We start from the raw sequence: 20,148 nt of genomic DNA on the forward strand, positions 1-20,148 counted from the left end.
GCAAAACTACACTGTCTTAAGCTGCTAACAGCTGGGCTAACGCTGCAACTTCAGGATGGTATGCTGTTGCAAGCCATCTCATCCTTTTTGCACTGCATAGGAAATAATGTGTGTTGGCATTTATGCATCGCTGGCAGACCAGAGCAGGAGAAGCCAACTCACTGTCTGGCAGTGAAGCTCTGTCCACTAGCTGGCCCCTAATTGGCCAGTTTGGATATAAGAATTTGAGGGAGGCAGTCCCGTCTTGCAGCGCAGCTAACCAGAGAAATTCCCAACAGCTGGCTGAGATCATGGGTCCCAGCTGCCAGGGATGGTGACCGATCAACATGGGGCCCCAACAGCCGCCCACCCAGGCATGGGGGCAAGTAGCCATTGCCACAAAAAGCCTTTCTACAGATAGTAAATGGAGACAGAAGGGAGCAGAGCAGGAACACGCAGATTGCATCTAAACACCATTGGAAACAGGGAATGCTCTGAGCCCCTAAACCCATCCCCCATGGAAATAAAGACACAGTGGAGACAGAATTTAGTTTAAAGGTTAATGGGCAAATTTTGGCCACAACTTTATTAAATACACAAGTGTGTCTGGTATTGGCTTAGGCATTGGTATCAAAACTATAACTGGCTCCTGCCCACCCAGCAGGAAGCCTGGAAGGGTAAACAACCAGCAGGGGGTGCTCCATCAATGTATATTGATTGGTGTTCACCTCTGGGGTTCACGGGGGTCCTGGCATGGCCCTAGCCCCTCCATGGACTTCAGACGAGATCCAGACCCCCGAATTCCTTTAACGAAATACCCTATTAATTGGAGGGGCAGGTGATGGCTGCACTTCCCCTCCCCACATTCCCTTAAACCAATGCCTAACCTTACAAAGTTGTGGCAATTGCTAAGAGGTAGACAAAAACCAAGTGGCCACAGCCAATCTGCCACATTGGAAAAATTCCTACCCAGCCCCCGTTCCAAAACAGGCGACCAACCGAAGTCCAAAGCAAAGCCAGACACGACCTAACTAATGGGTGAGTGGGCGAGTGTTCAGCAGTGCCAAGCAAGAGAGGGTCCCCACGTAACACTGCCGAATAAATACCCCCAACCCCCAAACTTGCTACGCTGCCAATTGACTAAAGGCCAGTGGCATAACTGTAGCACCACCGGCTGGAGCGGGGCAAGCCCCGCCCACAAGCCAGTTAGGAAAGAGTTCTAGAGCCATGCGCAACATGGACCCTCTGTTAGGAGGATCCAACTTATCACAACTAAGGCTAAGTTGTATTGATTTCAATAGGACTGAGGCATGAATAGACTTCTGATGGCATGAACTAGACAGAATATGCAGTTTAAAGAATAGGTTTGATTTGGGATGCAAGGTTCAGGGGCCGGCTCCACCAAAGAAGCCTTGGGCAAGTCAAGCTTTGCTACCGTTCAGGGGAGAACAATGAATGATCTCGTGCGTGAGTAGAACAAGACAAAAAGTGAAAATAAAATGCTGTTTTCAGGCAACAGGACGATGAATTATACTTAAGCCAAACACTCATCTACATTATGCAAGCATAGTTTTCAACGGATGCTTCAACTGCTTACGTAGACACATGAGAACTATCAGAATTCAATTATGCAAGAGCAAACTGAGGACTTTAGAAAGGCCCATAAAATACAGCAATGAGACTGGAGCTGATAAGGGGACCTGATATTCAACACACAGATCTGGTTGGTTGGTTTGTTGGACAACGTCCCTCCACGTGCCCAGAAATGCAGCCACCTTGTGTGTGAGGTGAGAAATCACACACACCAGGGTGGGAGTTCTCTCCATGCCCCACACTGCTCACATCTGCCAGCCACACCCCTTACATTCTCAGTATTTGCAGTTTAGGCACAAAGTTTACTTGGAATAAATATTGCAATTTTGCATTCAGCTTGAATTATGTAGGTAATAATCAAGGAATTGTCAGAGGCAGCATTCCAAGTATCAGAGTGGGAGTGGAGAATGGCCTTAATGCCCAGATTGAAAGAAAGTTCCTTAACAGAATTGGTTGTCGCTATTCATTTTTTTATATATTTCATAAAAGAATCCTAATGAACTATATTGTAAAATTCAAATAAGTGTGAACTTTTTGTGTGAAGACTGGCTGTGTTTGAGTTCTCAGTCATACAGTTTCAGAAAGTCACAATCTGATAGATTCACTCTTAAATGTGAACTGAATTGAATCTCTCCCCCTTCTCTAATAAAGAGGGAGCCATGATCCCTCCCACCAGCCGTCATTAAACAGGGCCACAGGGGGGTTTCCATTACTGACACATTACTTTTTTAAAAAATGGTTGATGTTTTATTGTGTTTTTAATATTTTGTGGGGAGCTGCCCAGAGTGGCTGAGGCAACCAGTCAGATGGCCGGCATATAAATAACAAAATTATTATCATTATCATTATGACAATGCAATACATTATTTAGTTTGGACAAGCTCATAGTTCATTTCCTTCTATGTCATGAGCATAGCATCAATTGTGTGAACATCATGCTATTTCAAAGGACAAACAGGATGATATAAATTTCTTTCAATGAAAGTGAAAAGAAAGCTGAGAAAATAAAAAATATTGTACAAATAAAAGGCCGAAAGCTACTAAATTTCTGGATGGAAAACCCAGAGGAGTTAAAAATTAAGCCCGGGTTCAAGACTACAAATAACAGGAGCTTCCATCTCAAATAAAGTCGGCATCTCTTCGTTTACATGCTCAGCCTAATTTAACTCTTGGGAAATCCCCTGAACCTGATAGCTAAATGCTTCAGATAGCAGCTTGATGACACAAGTGCTTATTCAAATGCAGATAAACTCTTGTTCATTTTTGAGATTTTGCTAAAGTCTGATTCCTACTCCTTACCCGTGTCTTTTTGCATAATGAGCACTTTTCTCCTGAACGCAACCTCACAAAATAAGATGTAGTGCTTCCTGGATATATGTTGCTTTAGCGGAGATACAGTAAAATCTCACTGCAAGAATTATACCTTATTTATCCCACCCATTGTCCTTGGACCCACTTTTATTTAGCAAGATTTATACACTGCTTAATCGGCATTTCATTCACAGCCAGCTAATTTTACCCTGGTGCCAGGAGTACAGTCTGAAAACACACATGAGGCCCCTGCCACCTTGATGATGCTAAGCAGGTCTGGGTCTGGTCAGTGCCAGGGTGGGTGACTGCCTGGGAACCGCCTGCATATGCATTGGGTTTCATGACGGAAGATGGCATATAAATGCAAGAAAGGTGCGTCCGTATATATAAGGGACTAATTTCCTTTTGTTACGGAAATTACGGGGGGGGGCACATCTTTAAAGTTAAATATTACAAATATTATGCCTGAATGTATCCTTTCAACTTGACAGTTCAGGGAAGTTACCTAGCTTTAAAAATAATATAAAATCATCTCCTTTCCTAGTTTCCTCCATTCCAAAGCTATTTTCCCCTTGAAAAAGGACTCCAGGAAGTTCCCAGAGGTGACAATTGCTGGGCTCATTGTTAGCCAAAGGAAGCCAAATCTCATCACCTGACTCGCCTCAGGCTCCAGACATGCAAAGGAACTTCTATTGTACTTTTGGGTGGTGGGTACTTAAGACATATTTGTCTATGCTAATCTTATACCTCAATCTTGCCCTGCCATGTCTGCTTATCCTAATCTTGTACCAAGGACTTGTCTGGGCATCTTTGCCAAGGTTAACCCCTCCCCTTTTGTGACATGTCAGTGATGTAGCAATGATGCTGTACGAACTGTATTCTGGGATATGGTGGGAAAGTTTTAAAAGTCTTTGTCACCCCATCCTCGGGGTTCAAAATTGCTCTTTGAACCTATTGCGCAATAAACTTTGGTCTACAGCTATTTGCTCCGGTTGGCTGGACTCCTTCCTTTATTCCGCAGGGACCCGCAGGCTCTGCCCGATGAGCTGGGTGACTGAGCAGCCTCGCACCTAGATTTTTTCCTAACACTTTGCAGCCACCCTTGTAAAGTCAAGGGAGGGCTAGGAGCAAATTAACAAGAGTAGCAATGGTAATTTTGAGGGCTGAGGTAGTCAGGCTCCCGGCGAGAGAGATCACTGATGACAGTGAGGGGAGATATATTGCATTCATGGGCAGGCTAAATTCAGATGCAAGCCTTTCTGAACATGAGGGCCATTTATGCAGGTGGTTGTCACATATTGTGATGAATACAGTGGTGCCCCGCAAGACGAAATTAATTCGTTCCGCAAGTTTTGTCGTCTAGCGAATTTTTCGTCTTGCGGATCACGAAATCCCATAGGAATGCATTGAAAATCAATTAATGCGTTCCTATGGTCAAAAAAAAGTCCAAACAAAGCCAAATTTGGTACAACAACAGTTTATTAACTGCTCTTTAAAGTCACACATACTGTAAAGAGCAGTTCAAAAATTGAAGGGAAAATAAATTAACTTTATAAACAAAACATGTCTTTGTTTTTAGACAAAGGAAACAAAGTCGTGAGACGTTTTCGTCTTGCGAAGCCCATAGGTGAAATTTGTCTTGCGAGGCAAATCGAAAACGGAAAAACCTTTCGTCTAGCGAGTTTTTTGTCTTGCGAGGCATTCGTCTTGCGAGGTACCACTGTATAGGGGTTACTCGTGCGTAAGTTGCCGCCACTCCTGGCTAAGTTGGCTTGTTAAACCTTTTCTGTCTGGACAGCCCTTCACTTCGTGGCTGCCTCAGTCGCTAGCAGAATCCGTCAGTGGGCGTTTCTTAAACCTTTTCCAGCATAAAAGCTGTTTGACGCCAAGTCTCCTCCTACTCTCCCTGCGCGGAAGTCTTCTGCGCAGAGAGGGTGTGGGTAGCTGAGGACCCGTGCTCTCCCCCGCTGGTGTCCAGCGAAGAGTCCTGGAGCCATCTCGCCGATTGTTTTTCTTAGCCAATAAAGAGAGAGAGCAGGCAATCCTGAGGACAGTACACATTTGTCAGTTATTGGTCCTGGCTCTTACCTTCTGAAGGTGGCTCCAAGATGTGGGTCAAATTTGTCTATGCATGTAAATGGAACATAATGGAATTTAAATTCCTCCCCCAGCTGAAAAAATGAGATACTATGCATTTAGCAGTTGGGAACAAAAATTATTGTTCAGTTCCAAACCAAACTTTGAACAACTTTATGCTGTATGTAGCACTGTGATTTTAATTATACTTATATTAACTGCAGCGACACTTACTGTAAGCACTGTAGGAAAGCAGACCTGATGTTGGTCTGGCAGCAGCAACTCTGCAGCTTAGCTTTGATGAAAAAGTTTACCTGAATGGGAAAAATTAAATGAGCATGTGTTTTGCCCTCCAGTAATGCATGGGACTCTCTGGCATGACACTATAGGCATGTATAGACATGTATGTATATGGCTATGTATGTTATGGCTATGGCACTTATGTATAGGTGATGTAATTGTCTTCTGCAACAATATATACACTTCTCATCTGAGTTGTTTATTTAATGTACCATAAAATAAAAATAAATAAATGATAAAATAGGAAGTTGTGCAATGTCAGATCAGTTAAGCTTTTGGCTTCCCAGATGTGTAGAGCTTGAAAGAACGTGAGATAAATTTGATCTCAAACTAATAGGTTTCTAAAAAATCAGTTTATATTTACAGTGGCTTGGATAGGGTGGCTCAAGTCTTGGTAACCTCATAGACAGACTGTTGTAGTGGGCTCATGTGGTGCTATCCTTGTGGATGGTTCGGAAGTGCAGCACAATTCTACAGCCTGGATGCTATCTCTTGAGCATTGGTTACTGATCATGGATAAGAGCTGTGTTGAGGGAGCTGTACCAGTGGCCAGGATGCTACCAAGCCATTTTCAAGGACTTACTGTTAGGACATAAAGTCCTAAAGAACCTGGGACCAATGTATTTACAAGGCCAGCTTATTCCCTAGAGGGAGGAAGAACCAAGAGGGAGGAAGAACCAGGCACTAGCAGTAAGTACCAGAAACAATTCCACTTTTCCATAATATATTGTACGTGTTGCGGGTTTAGAATTGTAAGCCAACCTTATCTCTGAAAGCTATTCTCTCTCCATTTCACAGGACTGTTGTGGTAAAAGCATGCTCCTCTGGGCCATTTCGTGGATGACTGAGATGTACCTAATATCTATATCCTTTCTTTCTTTCATGGAACTGAAGGTAGAATACAACTTTCCATCCAGGCACTTGATGAGATCTAGACCTGATTAGTTTTAGCAAGGTTGCTGTATCATGTGCCCTTTGCCAGGCCCTAGGTAAAAAGCAATTCCTCACTTTCCTATTTCCAAGAACACAGCTACAAAGTTCAGTTTCCTTTCAGTTTTTTTTCCTGGAAGAGTGCTGTTGCACACATGTCCCGCTGGTGGGCTTCCCGCAGACATATGATTAGCCACTGTGGGAATAGAAAGCTGGACAAGACGGGCCTTTGGCCTGAGCCAGAACGACTTTTCTATGGTCTTATGGGAAAGCAGAGAAGATTTGCATTGTCTTTGTAATATTTGCTTTATCTATTAATATATATACAGGAAAGCATGAGGGGGGAGCACCCAGGAACTTCTACAACAGGCAACAGATTCACTGATTCCTACACTGAATTCCCAGAGAACTTAAGCAGCCTACCCACCATCCATTTTCTGCTAGAAACTCTCAGCTCTCCTCGCTTTGTCTGCCTCTTTCAGTCCCTCTCCTTTCAACTGCTAAATTGCTTTTTCACACACATTGTCTGAAGACACCACCCCTGCAGATGAATTGCCAGTTCAAGGAAACATCCACAGCCATTAGAATAATATTCTTGGGTCTTGTGCAATATCCCTGACTCACATTAAGTGACACTGTATTTATATGAAGCCACAGTAATACTAATCAGGTGGCCAAATTCAAAACAATACAGTAAGCAGGTTTGTATAGACAATCCCAGGAGTTAGTTGAGAAGAGTAGAGTACAGGCAGGCCCTCCCCCTTTATGCATGTTCAATATGTGTGCGACCATGTATATGTGCATTGTGCCAAACCCAGAAGTGACCTAGAAATGTCATAAAGATGTCACTGAAATGTCACTAAAAGGGTAGGGCATAGTGTTCTTCAATGGGTTTCAATTACGGTCGTACCTCAGAAGTCGAATGCCTTGCAAGACAAACATTTTCAAAATGTTCGTTGTGACGATTGCTACGAGGAAAGTTGTGACGATTGCTACGAGGTAGGCGAAAAAACCAAAAAGCCTAATGCCAAATGGAAAAACTCCTACCAGGCCCCCCGGGCAACCGGGGCGACCAACCTAAGGTCCATAGCAAGGCCAATGACCTAAGCCCTAACTCAAAGGGAGTGGAGGGTGGGTGACTCGCGACGGGGCGACGACGAGGAGTGAGGCCAGGGAAAGGCTGGCGCTGCAGCAAAAGGCTGCTGAACACGCCCCCTCCATGGCACCTGGTTGGGTGGCCGCCGGGGGGGGCGTGAGCGCCAGCCAGGTGAGCTGGAGGCAGGGGCCACGCCCCCTGCTGGGCGGTGCTCGGGCTCCCGACCACAACCCCTACCCACTCTTTCAGGGAGGAGAGTCTTTACGGTCATACCTCAGAAGTTGAATGCCTTGCAAGACGAACATTTTGGCTCCCGAACGCCACAAACCTGGAAGTGATTGTTCCAGTTTGCAAACGTTCTTTGGAACCTGAACGTCCATTGCTGCTTCCATGGCTTCCGATTGGCTACAGGAACTTCCTGCAGCCAATCAGAAGCCACGCCTTGGTTCCAACGTTTTGGAAGTTGAACAGACTTCTGGAACGGATTCCGATTTCCAGGGTACAATTGTATATGGGATTTCACTGATATGCACAGTGCCTTGGAATGTAACCATTTACATTTACATTTGAGGAATGACAGTACAATCCCTTCCCCACCCCACATCAATATCAAGATCTGCTCAAGGCATTTGGCTCCCTGAGATGAAGCAGCAAATAGGGCCCTTTGCCCCCTCTTCTGAAAGTCCAAGTTTATAGTGCCCCCACTTGGCACCATCATTACATATCTCTATATATCTTTAGGTGCAAGGCAAAAACTTTCCTCTATAACCGGGCCTGGGGCGATTAACCATTTGTGGCCTTTTAGAAGTAGGTGGGATAGTCTGAATGTATGCCTCCCTTGGTTTTAGTGTCTCTATTGGGGGGCAGCGTTGGTTGATGGGTTGGTTGTAAGTTGCTTCAGGTTGCCTCGGGCTAGATAAAGCAACTAACAAATGTAACACTGTAAATAATAATAATACCCAAGACCAGCCAAGTTAGTTTGGAACTTGAGGCAGAAAATTCCATAACTACCTCTCTCCTTCCATTGCAGTAAAAATTCAATGATAGCCACTTAAATAACCATCCATTTCCTGCCCTTTCATGACCCTCAGTATCCAGGACCCTGCCTGACTCTCCCTCGTGTTTGGGGCAGCCCAGAGACAAGTACATACTCTTTCAAGAACCTTTCCATGCTGTTGTTTTCTTTCAAGAATGTTTGCTTCATGGTTATCTCCTTCAGCGCAAAAGCAAAATGAGGAAATAAGAAATATTGATATAATGATTGTTTTCCAGAAGGCAGGATTCTGGCATGCAGGTATATGAAAGATGCCTCTGCAAAAATTCTCTCTGCCACAAAATTACAAAATGGCATAGGAACAATGCTCTCCAAATGTGAATAAATCCTTAGCTGATAAGACAGTTGTCCAACTAAGGACATGGGCCTAGTCTTGTAGGGAAAGGGCAATAGCTCAACGGTAACTCAGCCGCTTGCTGTTGTTTGTCCCTCAGACAGTCTCCTTATTCCCTTGCAGCTGCCTTACCTTAAAATAACTGGGACGTTGCCTCTCTCATAATAGTTTCCTCTTTTATAATTTCTGTAACAAATATACAATTCACTCTGGGCAGAAAGCAACTATCCTTCTCCATCCCCTAACCTCTCACAAGTTCTTACTGCAGTCCTGGAAGACCCTTGTCCCTCTCCAATTCTTGCCACTCGAACACCCAAGCTCATTTATGAATGAAAATTATATCCCACCCTGAGTCTTTCCTTTGCTTCCTCATGCCTGGGGGATCTCGCTTTCTCCCTCTTCTTCCTTTTCCTTTTCTATTGTTCTGTCCCACTTGGAACATGGTTTTACATGTTTTATAATTGCACTGGTTTTGTTTTTACCATTACAATCCTAATCCTTGGACCTTATCGTGGGTAAGAATTCTTATAAACAAAGGACTTTTCCATGCCTTTCCATTTTTCTGTCATCCAGAATACAGTGGTGCCTCACAAGACGAAATTAATCCGTTCCGTGAGTCTCTTCGTCTTGCAGTTTTTTCGTCTTGCAAAGCACGGCTATTAGCGGCTTAGCGGCTATTAGCGGCTTAGCAGCTTTAAGGAAAAGGAAACAAACTCGCAAGAACTCGCAAGACGTTTCGTCTTGCGAAGCAAGCCCATAGGGAAATTCGTCTTGCGGAATGACTCAAAAAACGGAAAACTCTTTCGTCTTGCGCGTTTTTCGTCTTGTGAGGCATTCGTCTTGCAAGGTACCACTGTACTAGCTTAAAATGGAAAATTATTAAGGACACAGAAGTGCTAAATGTTAGAAATAAGCCAAGCAAGGGTTGCCTCAAACTCTAGTTCCATGGGTGGCATTAACAGTAGGCCATGTTGGTTGCCAAGCCCTACAGTTACCCCAGCTGATTTCTGTCTATTGCATGATTGTCAAAGGTGCAGAAACAGCCCAGGCTAGCATTTTGGGGTTTTTTTTGGATCAACTGGCAAGTATTAAAGAGTACAATCAAAAAGAGGAAATTCAAAAGTTAAAGTGCACACAAGCCCTCTAAATCTCCTTTTCCACCCCCGAAAGCTCTCCTGTGCTTTCAAAAGCTACCCTTCAGAAATTCAGCTGGTGTTCACCAGAGATGTCTCCCTCTTCATGTCTCTCAATTTTTTAGTCATGCTGTGATTTCTTCTCCCACTGATTTCTTCCACACCTAATTTATAAATACCATGGCCTAACTAAACTGTAAACTTTTCCAGGCTTCGGCCTGGTTTGTGAGGACAGTACTCTCTCATTGCCTTCACCCCATAAAAAAGCCATTCTATGTCCCTCACACAGGTCAGTGTGGTTATAGGGCAGGGGTGGATAAACACATTTCCAGGACCACTTCTGTTTTCCAGTGACACGCTGCAGAGTATCTGCAATGAGCTTTTAATTTCAGAACGAAAATATTTTCTTAAAACACTTTTCATGGGCAAAATGTATGCAGTAGATATAGATATATAGATATGTAGAAAAAACAGTAAGTCTTCATTGATTCTAGAATGAGACACTGAGTGGACATAGCCCATTCTATTTTACTCCTTACATGTAAACCTTGGTTCCTGGTTTGTTTTGCTCCAAACAAACCATGAGCTGTAACTAAGGGTTGATCTTGCTCAACTGCTCATGCTGTGTTTGGGGAGGCAGGCCATGAGCCTGTGTCCACATGCAACAGTGAAACCATGGTTTAGATTTACCGTATTTTTCGCCCTATAGGACGCACTTTTCCCCCTCCAAAAATGAAGGGGAAATGTGTGTGCGTCCTATGGGGCGAATACAGGCTTTCGCTGAAGCCTGGAGAGTGAGAGGGGTCGGTGCGCACCAACCCCTCTCACTCTCCAGGCTTCAGGAAGGTCTGCGCAACCCTCGGGAGCCCGGCTCCAGAGGGTTACGCAGAGCTGCCTGCGCTCCCGGGCTCCGCGCAGCTCTGCGCAACCCTTGGGAGCCCGGCGGGAAGCCGCGCCAGGCTCCCAAACGTTGCGCAGAGCTGCCTGCATTCCGAAGCTGAAGAGCGCGCCCGGGCTTCACACAGCTCTCTGCAATCCTGGGGAGACCGGCGTGGCTCCCTAGGCTTGCGGATAGCAGGCTATTCTGGGAGCTGGGGTCGGGGGAAGCTCGGGCTTCCCCCGCACCAGCCCCGTGCCTGGGAGGGGGAAAAATTTTTTTTCCTTCCCCCCCCCTCAAAAGTAGGTGCGCTCTATAGGGCGGTGCATCCTATGGGGCAAAAAATACGGTAGGTAGCACAGCAGCTGCAAGACCAGGAGAGGAGTGAAATAGCCATAATAAAACAGCTGCTCCTCTTGGGTTATTCCAGCCTATCACAACCTGGTGCCCCGAGGGCCGATGGGTGTCCAAAACATTTGGCAAAGGTTGGTTTTTCTGCTCCTGCTTTCCCAGACACAGACACTACTTTGAATCACTATAAAGGTAAAGGTAAAGGACCCCTGGATGGTTAAGTCCAGTCAAAGGTGACTATGGGGTTGTGATGCTCATTTTGCTTTCAGGCCGAGGGAGCTGGTGTTAGTCCACAGACAGCTTTCCGGGTCATGTGGCCAGCAGGACTAAACCACTTCTGGCACAACAGAACACCGTCATGGAAGCCAGAGCGCACAGAAATTCCATTTACCTTCCTGCAGCAGTGGTACCTATTTATCTACTTGCACTGGCATGCTTTTGAACTGCTGGGTTGGAAGGAGCTTGGATAGAGCAACTTACAATGCCAGCACCTTTTTAAGGACTAAGTGCAGACTAGAGTGCTTTACACATTTCCATCACAGAATTGTAGTGCTGGAAGGGAACCTAAGGATCATTTACAGTCCAACCCCCTGCAATGCAGGAATGTGCAGCAGTCCCATAGGGGATCGAACCTGCAACCGGTGTCATCAGCACTAAGCTCTAACCAACTGAGCTATCCAGGCTCTTCCAGCACCTACAACAAACTGATGGTAATAAGAAACCTGCTGCTCAGTCCTTTGCGCATTTAGGTAGAAGTCCCACTTCATTTGAGCCTCAAATAAACCAGGGCAGTGTTGTAGCTGTAAAGCTTACACAATGCTTTCTTGAGCGAGTCCTACCTTGACCTGTTCACAGTAACTTGGAGCAAAACCATTCATGGCGCAAAGAGCTTTGCCTGCGCAACATTTCCAAAGGAAGCAACGTCACTGCTAAGGGCGCGATCCTACATAGAGTGAGATGGGAGTTTACCCCTCTCGACGCAGTGGAAGGGGACTTCCTCCAGACTAAACATGCACAGCAGCCACGGTAGCGGCACGGGAGGAGGAAGCAAGCGATGCATGCAGCTGTGTAAACCCCCCCCCCTTACCCACACGAAAGCAAGCTGAAGGAGAAGATCTCCTTGCACCGTTGCAAAGCGCAGCAAATAGCAACGAGCTGCTGGACTTGCAGCCGATCCTCTATGTTTCCTAAGATGTAACTCCCCCCCCCCCGGGTTCAATAGCACTCCCCACCCTCCAGGTTGCAGTGTGGATCAACGAGTTTATTTTGTAAAAGACACGAGCTTTGTGTCACACAGCAAACTATTCCCAAGAAGATCTAAACCAAAGAGCGCCCGGCAGCAGCACAGGCCACAGTGCGTCAAAGAAGCCATGCGCTGCGCGCGGGGCAGAGACCCCTCCCCACCCTGTAGGTTAGAAACGGTGCCTTCTTCTGGCCGCGAGGCACCCTGCCTTCCCTAACCCTGCGGAGGCCAGCCTGACCCCACCCCTCACCGCTTATGGAGGGGGGGGGGAGGGACGGAGGGCAAGGAACGAGGCTGATGTCACCAGCAGGTCTTTATAAGGGGGCTCCTTTTAAGAACGGTACATTTTGACGGCAGCTGATCCGGTGCAGGAGTCGCTGGTTAAAAAGGAAAAGCAAAGGCAGCCTGCCTTCCAAAGGGGAAATGCAGCCTTTACATAGCTGCCAGCATGTCAGACCGTTTAAACAAAGAAAGAGTTTTGGTAAGTTGTTGCAGACGAAGCCTTTTACTAACCGACCAGACTCCAGTCCGGCTGCACATTTATTTGGAAATGAGATCAACTGGAATATTGTTGGGGATGGCACGGTGGGCTCTAGGAGCAGGGTGAAGTCTAGGTGTATCAAGCTACTGATTTGGACTAGGCTACAGATTGCACTCAAAAGCCTGTTGATTGCAATGGCATATGCTTCCGGGCATGCAGGAATGCAGACAATTGATCCTTGCTTTTCTTCTGCATAGCAACCCGAGTTGAAGAAGTTGCAGGCATACGAGGGAAGTTCCCAACAAAAGTCCCGGTAAGTATCTATTCTGTTTCCTTTTCCTTTGCCGATTACTGACAATTGCACATTTTCAAATTATCGAGGATTCTGTGCTTATTTAGTTAGTCACAAGCAAGTCACACTGGGATCAATGGATCTTTCTACCCAGGAAGTGTGCTTAGAATTGCCGTCCTAGTTCTTGAGTACTATTGTGCAGCATGCTCTATTGCTACTTCACTTTAAAATCTGTTTCCTTCTTTCTTAAAAACAGGTTATTGTTGAAAGGTACCAGAAAGAAAAGTACCTTCCCCTGCTAGACAAAACCAAGTTTCTTGTGCCTCAGGAGCTGACTATGACTCAGTTTATAACTATCATCAGGTATGTAGCAAGGTCTTGATAGGCTTCTAATTTTGTTGACTCTCCCTGCTCCTCTGCCTGCTTCTTTTGCTAATCTATTTTTGCAGCAAGACTTCTGAAAGAACTTGGAAACTATGTGATAATATGTACTATATTACTCAGCACATTTCTGTGATTTTTCCCCTCCATGCTTTGATGGGGCTCAGATCATTTGAGTTCTCTTGCAAATGATTCCTTCTTGTTTGCACAAGGCTGTGGTAAGAAATCTGTTAGATTAATGTCGTCTTTCCTACTGCCCGCTCCCCCTTGCACACACACAGACAAAATTTTGAGATATATTCTCAGTGTTTGTATCAATGGTGATTAAAACACACACACAAGTTCCCAGATTTAAAAAATAAGAAAATCTTTTAGCAAGGCTTCGGATTATTTATTCTAAACCCAGATCTGCTGATGAAACCTCTTGGAGACCAGGTTCCAAAGTGTTCTGCTAGTATTTGGGGGAAAAACTGATTACTTGTGACATATTGCAAGGTAAAGGTAAAGGGACCCCTGACCATTAGGTCCAGTCGTGGCCGACTCTGGGGTTGCAGCACTCATTTTGCTTTATTGACTGAGGGAGCTGGCGTACATGTGGCCAGCATGACGAAGCCGCTTCTGGCGAATCAGAGCAGCACACAGAAATGCTGTTTACTTTCCCGCCAGAGCGGTACCTATTTATCTACGTGCACTTTGATGTGCTTTCGAACTGCTAGGTTGGCAGGAGCAGGGACCGAGCAACGGGAGGCGGGGATTCAAACTGCTGACCTTCTGATCGGACAGTCCTAGGCTCTGAGGTTTAACCCACAGCGCCACCCGCGTTCCCTTAGATATATTGCAAGCTGCTTTTAAATCCTCCCCAGTTTTGAGAACTGTTTGTTATAAGGGGGGGTTGGGGAGGACTGTTCAAGAACCATAGTTACGGCACCCAGAACTATTTGTGTAGTGCATGACTGTGTTTCATTTGAGTCATAGTATTCCAAGCCTTCTCTGTCTGTAACCCTTCTGTCTTGGGGATATAAGGAGCCTGCCATAGGAGACAACTCCTAGGGCTGTGGGGGTTTCGGCCCTCACAATAAAATATTTGAAAGGGGTTGGGGGGGGGCCCAAGTTGATGGCCATTTTTATTCAAATGGTGAGTGTGTGTGTGGGCACTGTATCATGTGATCAATTATGCAGGGCAGGGCTTACCTGGCCCCCCACAGTATTTTATTCAAGTTGGCACCCCTGGAGCCTGCATTAGGAAGTCTAGCTAATTAAGGTTAGCAGCAGTTGCCCAAGGCCACAGACTGCCCTCCCCATCCCTCACTGCACAATATCATTTTTCCTGAGATGCTTTGGCTCAAACCCAGACTGCGTCACAATCAGCCCTTTTTACTCTGCTGTTTTGGAGCTTTTAGAGGTCCTTGGAGAGCTTCAGACAGGAGGCGGCAGTCTGTAAATTTTGTGAGAGAGACCCAGCGCAGATGTGACTCATGCTTTCTAACTACTTGCGCATTACAAAGACCGTGGGCATTCTATAGCTGCACCTTTCCAGCTTGTTTCAGAATCCAAGTGGAGAAAAGGAACGTCAGACGTGGCCCTGAGCTACAGCCTCTCTGAAGTCAGCTTAGGAAATGTGCAACGTTTCAGCAATCTGCCCTTGGTCCTAAGCAAGCGGTCTGACCTCTCTGACTGATACAGTTGTTTGCCTTCTCAGTTCACAACCTTTCCAAGGTGGAGTGAAATACAGAGCAGAGTACTAGGATTTTTCTAGGATTTACCTTGTAGGATAGCTTTCCTATCCTACAATTCGTATCCTACAATATGTCAGTAGTAGCTTGTTTCCATATAATTTGTTACTGTACATTCTCAATAGTAGCTGATGAAGTTGGCACATATCCAGTGTTCTTACCCCCAATAAACATTCCACTCACTAGCTTCTTTGTGTGAAAATTAGTACCTTATTAGAAACATGTTGAACTTTTCCTCAATGCTTTTTTTGGGGGGGGGAGGAGGAAGCAGAGCAGCGTCTACTGCTTTCCCTAAAAACTACATTAAAAAAAAAAGACTGTGTGTGTTTGTAACAATAGATATTTGTTTGTTTCAGTTAGACACTGGGGAAGGAGTAACTTTGCACTACTCTGCTACCACCTAGAAATGTCTCCCTTTTTCTGGTGTATTCCTCTTGGAAGGCTAGGAATTGTCATAACTTTAGGTATTTCCTTTACCACCTAAACCTCGCTTCTGCTGATCTAGCTGTAGGATATAGATAATCTGTGTAAGTATTTGAGTCTGACACTTCTATAAACCTCTGGAAACCAGCTAACTGTCCTCCTACCAATAAGCCTAGGTTCAAATACTTGCTTAAACTATGAATCTTGGAACCATTTCACAAATCAGCCCTGTTCAGATGCTACTATCTCAGTCCAATAAATAATCATTGTACCTGCCTGATATCCCCTTCTTTTCCCCTCATGTACCATAATTAAACCATAATTTAAAAGCTTTTAGGGGATTTTAAACCAAAGTTTCCTGTTGCATCCAAACTGAGAAACTGTGGCTTTAATCTTATAAACCAGAATTAGTTCTGGTTCCAAACTATAATCTGACATAGCTTGGATGTAACTAGAAACTGTGCTTTAACAAACAGTGACATCTGTCTAACAGCAGTGCAAGAGAGAATGGATATAGAAAAGGGAAGAAGTGCCTGCACATTCCAGTAAACCATGGTTTATTAGACAAATATAATTATTTGCTTCTTGGGGGATGGGATACAAATTTATTAAACTTCATGTTTGACTCTGCACCAATGTTATGTGCACTGAACATTCAAGCTAAACTGCTGACAAAATGTAAAGATCAGGAGTTACAGTAAGCAAAAACTTTCCCAAAAGTGATGAGCTTAAATTAGGGAGAGGATTTTCTTGAATGGATTTTGTTTGTTCCATCTTGTATCATTTGTGGCTATGTATTAAAGGACATTTAGCTACCAGTTTCTGTAGCTGAGGTCAATGCTGCAGATGACTTTCCCACTCAATCCATAGCTAACTTGATGGACCCTAGGGAAACTGTAATCAACCTGTTTACTATTTCACTTGGCCTTTCTGAATATCTAAATGTCCCAAAACTTGTCTGAATGGTCACTGATGTGCACAACTGGGTGTGTGATGGTTGATTCCTCCTACCCAATTCCTAATGGATTGTCTTAAATATCTATTTAAGGAGAATTTGTTTAAAGTTTGCTTACCACCAGCCATCCTATACATGGAGTAAAAGTAGCACCCCAGTTTTCAGTGGCAAAACTTACACAAGCTGTAAAAATTTCTCCAAAAAAGCCAGATTCTGGGTTCCCTCACCCTTACTGGGCCATCTTGATGGACTGGAGGAATTTACCCACCTGTCAATCACCCAGTGTCACTGTGATGTCGTACAGCCCACTTTTCTTTTGTAGGTGTGAAAACAGTGTAAACTTCCCTTGAGTGAAGCCTGCCAATAAGAAATGAGCCCAGTTATAAAGTATTCTCAAGGGTACAAAATCACTGAGTACATTGTCCTGGATTAGGATTGTATTGGCATAGCATGAAACAACTGGCACATTTTAAAGACTTTCCCTCTCTTTTCTTTGTTAACCCAGAAGCAGAATGGCGCTGAGTTCTACGCAAGCTTTCTATATGCTGGTAAACAACAAGAGTTTAGCAAGCATGTCTCTAACGCTGGCAGAAGTCTACCAGGATTACAAAGATGAAGATGGGTTTGTGTACATGACTTATGCTTCCCAAGAGATGTTTGGAGGCCTCTTAGCCGCTGGCAAGGGGAAATGTAAGGAATGTCTCCAGAAAACATAAGTATTCTCTCGGGTGACAGCTATGTGGCTAGACAGCTCAGCTGTGAATCATGCGAGCTGCCTGAAAATGAAAGGTGCTCTCTCTAAATGTGGGCTCCTCTCGAAGGATTCATGGTCCAGGAGTTGGCAGGACCCGACCAAAGAACCACCTGATGGAACAAACCATCCTAAATGAGGGACACGGACAAGTACTTTGTATTTCGCTCCTTTCCTGCCCCCCAAAAAGGTAGCAGGGGATGCACTTCAGTGTTTAAAATAATAATAATAAATGATGTAACTGCTTTTAAAGGTGGTGTTAAAACCACCACTGGAATACTTGCTTGCTTCCAATTGTGGTTGCATCTGTGGTCCAAAAACAGGTATTTCTGGATGGTCAGCAAACAGTTCCTCTAAATGAGTAACTGTGGTCAGTTTTGAAATCCGAACAAATCTATGGCTATGACATCATCTTCTTCGAGGGGGCACACACACCAAAGGAAGAAGCACACAAGTGCAGAGAATGCCCCCACTGGGTAAGACCAGTGAAAACTAAAGGGATTTTTAAAACCAGGTCACATGGTCTGGGCAGGAATGATCTGCTTAGCAGCTAAGAATAATGTATGCACTAAAGATTTTACTAACTGTTTCAGAGTTACTGTAGCACTCTTTTGATTCTAATCTATGTTGTTGAGCACTGCAAAACATAGAGCCATAGCTGGCTTTTCTCTGCCCCTGCTCTTGTCTACATATACCTCCAGGAGGAATACCCCTAAGGATGGATTTACATGATACTACACACACACAAATCCATGTGGGAGTGAGTTTTATTGAAAGGGCTGAGGCAATGGCATGTAATGGGCCTCTTTCAGGCAGCACTGCTGCACATGGATCCCACTGCGCAGTACTTGTAAAAAAAAATCAGGAGTTGGTAGGGTGAAATAGAGCTCTGGCCAGGTAGGGAGTTGAGGAGCATAGCTCTCCAAATGGAGATATGATCAGTATGTGAATATTTACTGTGCCATCTTGTGGCTGTTTAAATTGAGGGGTGGGGAACAGGCGTTTTAACTAACATTGGAGCTGAGGCAGCAATCCTTGAAGCTCCAACAGTAGTTTTATCATGAGGCTGTGTTCTTGCCTTTTGAACTCTGTGCTGAGCTTTCTATATTTGGGTTTAAGATAAGATTGCTGCATAAAAAGGGCACCCTGTTAAAAACATGACTTCCGTCCGTAGCTAACAAAGTGCAAGGCAATTAGAAGCTCCTTGGTCCTTAAACCTTGTTGCTAAACTTAACCGCCTGAGCCTCTTGTGTCAATGTCATGTTTAAGATGGCCGCCTGTATCTCAAGGGAACTTAGCTGACTTGGGGGCTCTCTTGAGTTGACAGGTCCTAGTCTCGCATAAGCCAGATGTCTTTAGAAGGGGTGCATCACAGACTATCGGAGTAAGAGACAAGGGATGGGGAACTTGCATGCCCTCCCATACGATGTTGGACTCCCATAATTTCTGACTATTGATCGATGGGAGTCAAATCACATCAGTTGGTTCACAGGTCCCCACCACACCCTTGGAAAACACCTTCATGGCTCAAACAGTATTTTAAATAAGTATTCACTACAATGTGGACACAAATTCCTCCTCTATATGGCACACTGCTTGGTTTAATGGACCGCTAGCTCTAAGGGCCTGGATTCTGTATACAGTGTCACTACGTTAAATGGTACTGAATTATCACTAGTTATGTAAATAAAGAAATATATATATTGCAGTATATCTGCCAGCTTTCCCCCCCAAAAAAATAAATAAATATGGATTTAGACTTGTTGAAGAGAAGTGGAATTGCAAACCCATCTTAAGATCAGTTTTCATCTACCAGTTACATATCTCAAAAGCTATTCTCTGTTGGCATCCTTGATATATGAGTCGTCCTTTATTTGTTTGTTTTAAGAAGCTGCTGTACTGGCCTACCAGCGTTCCTGTTTGAAAAGAGAACCTTGGCAAATGTTAAGAGTATGTGCTGTCTAGTCTACATTTTATGATTCTGCCTGCTGCTGGTGTGTGTACTTGTACTGTATGTACTTTGTTGAAAGCCATTTCTTAAGGGGGGTGGGACTTAAAAACAAACAAACCAACAGAGTTTTTGCCATTGAAGAGCTTAAGGCAACATCACCTGTTTAGCAACAGCAGCATTCTTGTGTCTTTTCTGATGTCACTGCCAGCCAGGGGCAGAGAAAGGGGGTGCGGTGGGGGCGGGCTGACCCGGGTGTCACCACTGAGGGGAGTGACAAAATGCCGGGCGGCACTCACCACGAGGCCTGCAGCACGCCCGAACCATGTGTCTCTCCTCGGAGTGATGCAGTGGCTTGGGCGCCCGCAGGCTCTGTGCTACCCCAAACGGTCCGCCCACTGCCTTCCCCCCAGCTGTAGGGCGGCTGAATGGGAGGAGGCAGGCAGACTCCTCAGAGACCCTGTGGAATGTCCTGCCCCGGCTGACCCTGCAGGTGGCTGGCCCCACCCCTAGGTGCCCGATTGACTTGCTCCACCGCTGCTGCCGGCGTATAAAAAGATGAAGAGTCAGTGTAGCTGGAATGGATGGTAGTTTTCAAAAACCTCCTGCAGGAGGCTTCTCACTTTCCAGCCAGCTGCTTCTTGATATCCTGTATGAGAGACTTAAATGGACATGCTAAGCATTTTAAACTCTGGAATAGTTACCTTACTCTAAAGTAAAGGGTTGAAACAGTGGTGATGTCACTATGGGAAGGATGGACTGAAGGAGAATTAAAGCAACGTGCCTAAACGTCTCTCGTCTCTAATCGTGTTTCTGGTTTCCTGTGAGTGAATGCAGTTTGAAGTACAGTAAACCTCACAACTTACATGGGGATGAACAGTACAGGGAGGAGGGGAGCCACCTGATA

The 20,148-nt window shown here is 45.0% G+C and overlaps 1 protein-coding gene across 1 annotated transcript; it reads left to right on the plus strand.

Moving 5' to 3' along the window:
• The first annotated feature begins 12,289 nt into the window (after positions 1 to 12,289).
• On the plus strand, positions 12,290 to 17,474 carry MAP1LC3C (microtubule associated protein 1 light chain 3 gamma). The gene is made up of 4 exons (XM_082215127.1): positions 12,290 to 12,758; positions 13,016 to 13,071; positions 13,307 to 13,413; positions 17,048 to 17,474. Exons 1-4 carry the CDS (start codon positions 12,701 to 12,703, stop codon positions 17,256 to 17,258), a joined length of 432 nt encoding a protein of 143 aa, XP_082071253.1. The 5' UTR covers positions 12,290 to 12,700; the 3' UTR covers positions 17,259 to 17,474.
• The last annotated feature ends 2,674 nt before the right edge of the window (positions 17,475 to 20,148 follow it).

The sequence above is a fragment of the Podarcis vaucheri genome (genome assembly GCF_965113315.1).
Source record: "Podarcis vaucheri genome assembly, chromosome: 3".
In the NCBI taxonomy this organism is placed as follows: domain Eukaryota; kingdom Metazoa; phylum Chordata; class Lepidosauria; order Squamata; family Lacertidae; genus Podarcis; species Podarcis vaucheri.

Coding starts and splice junctions, on each gene's coding strand:
- MAP1LC3C (XM_082215127.1), top strand. CDS start 12,701: ATGCAGCCTTTACATAGCTGCCAGCATGTCAGACCGTTTAAACAAAGA. Junction 13,072..13,306: donor AGTTCCCAACAAAAGTCCCG/GTAAGTATCTAT, acceptor TCTTAAAAACAG/GTTATTGTTGAAAGGTACCA. Junction 13,414..17,047: donor CAGTTTATAACTATCATCAG/GTATGTAGCAAG, acceptor TTGTTAACCCAG/AAGCAGAATGGCGCTGAGTT.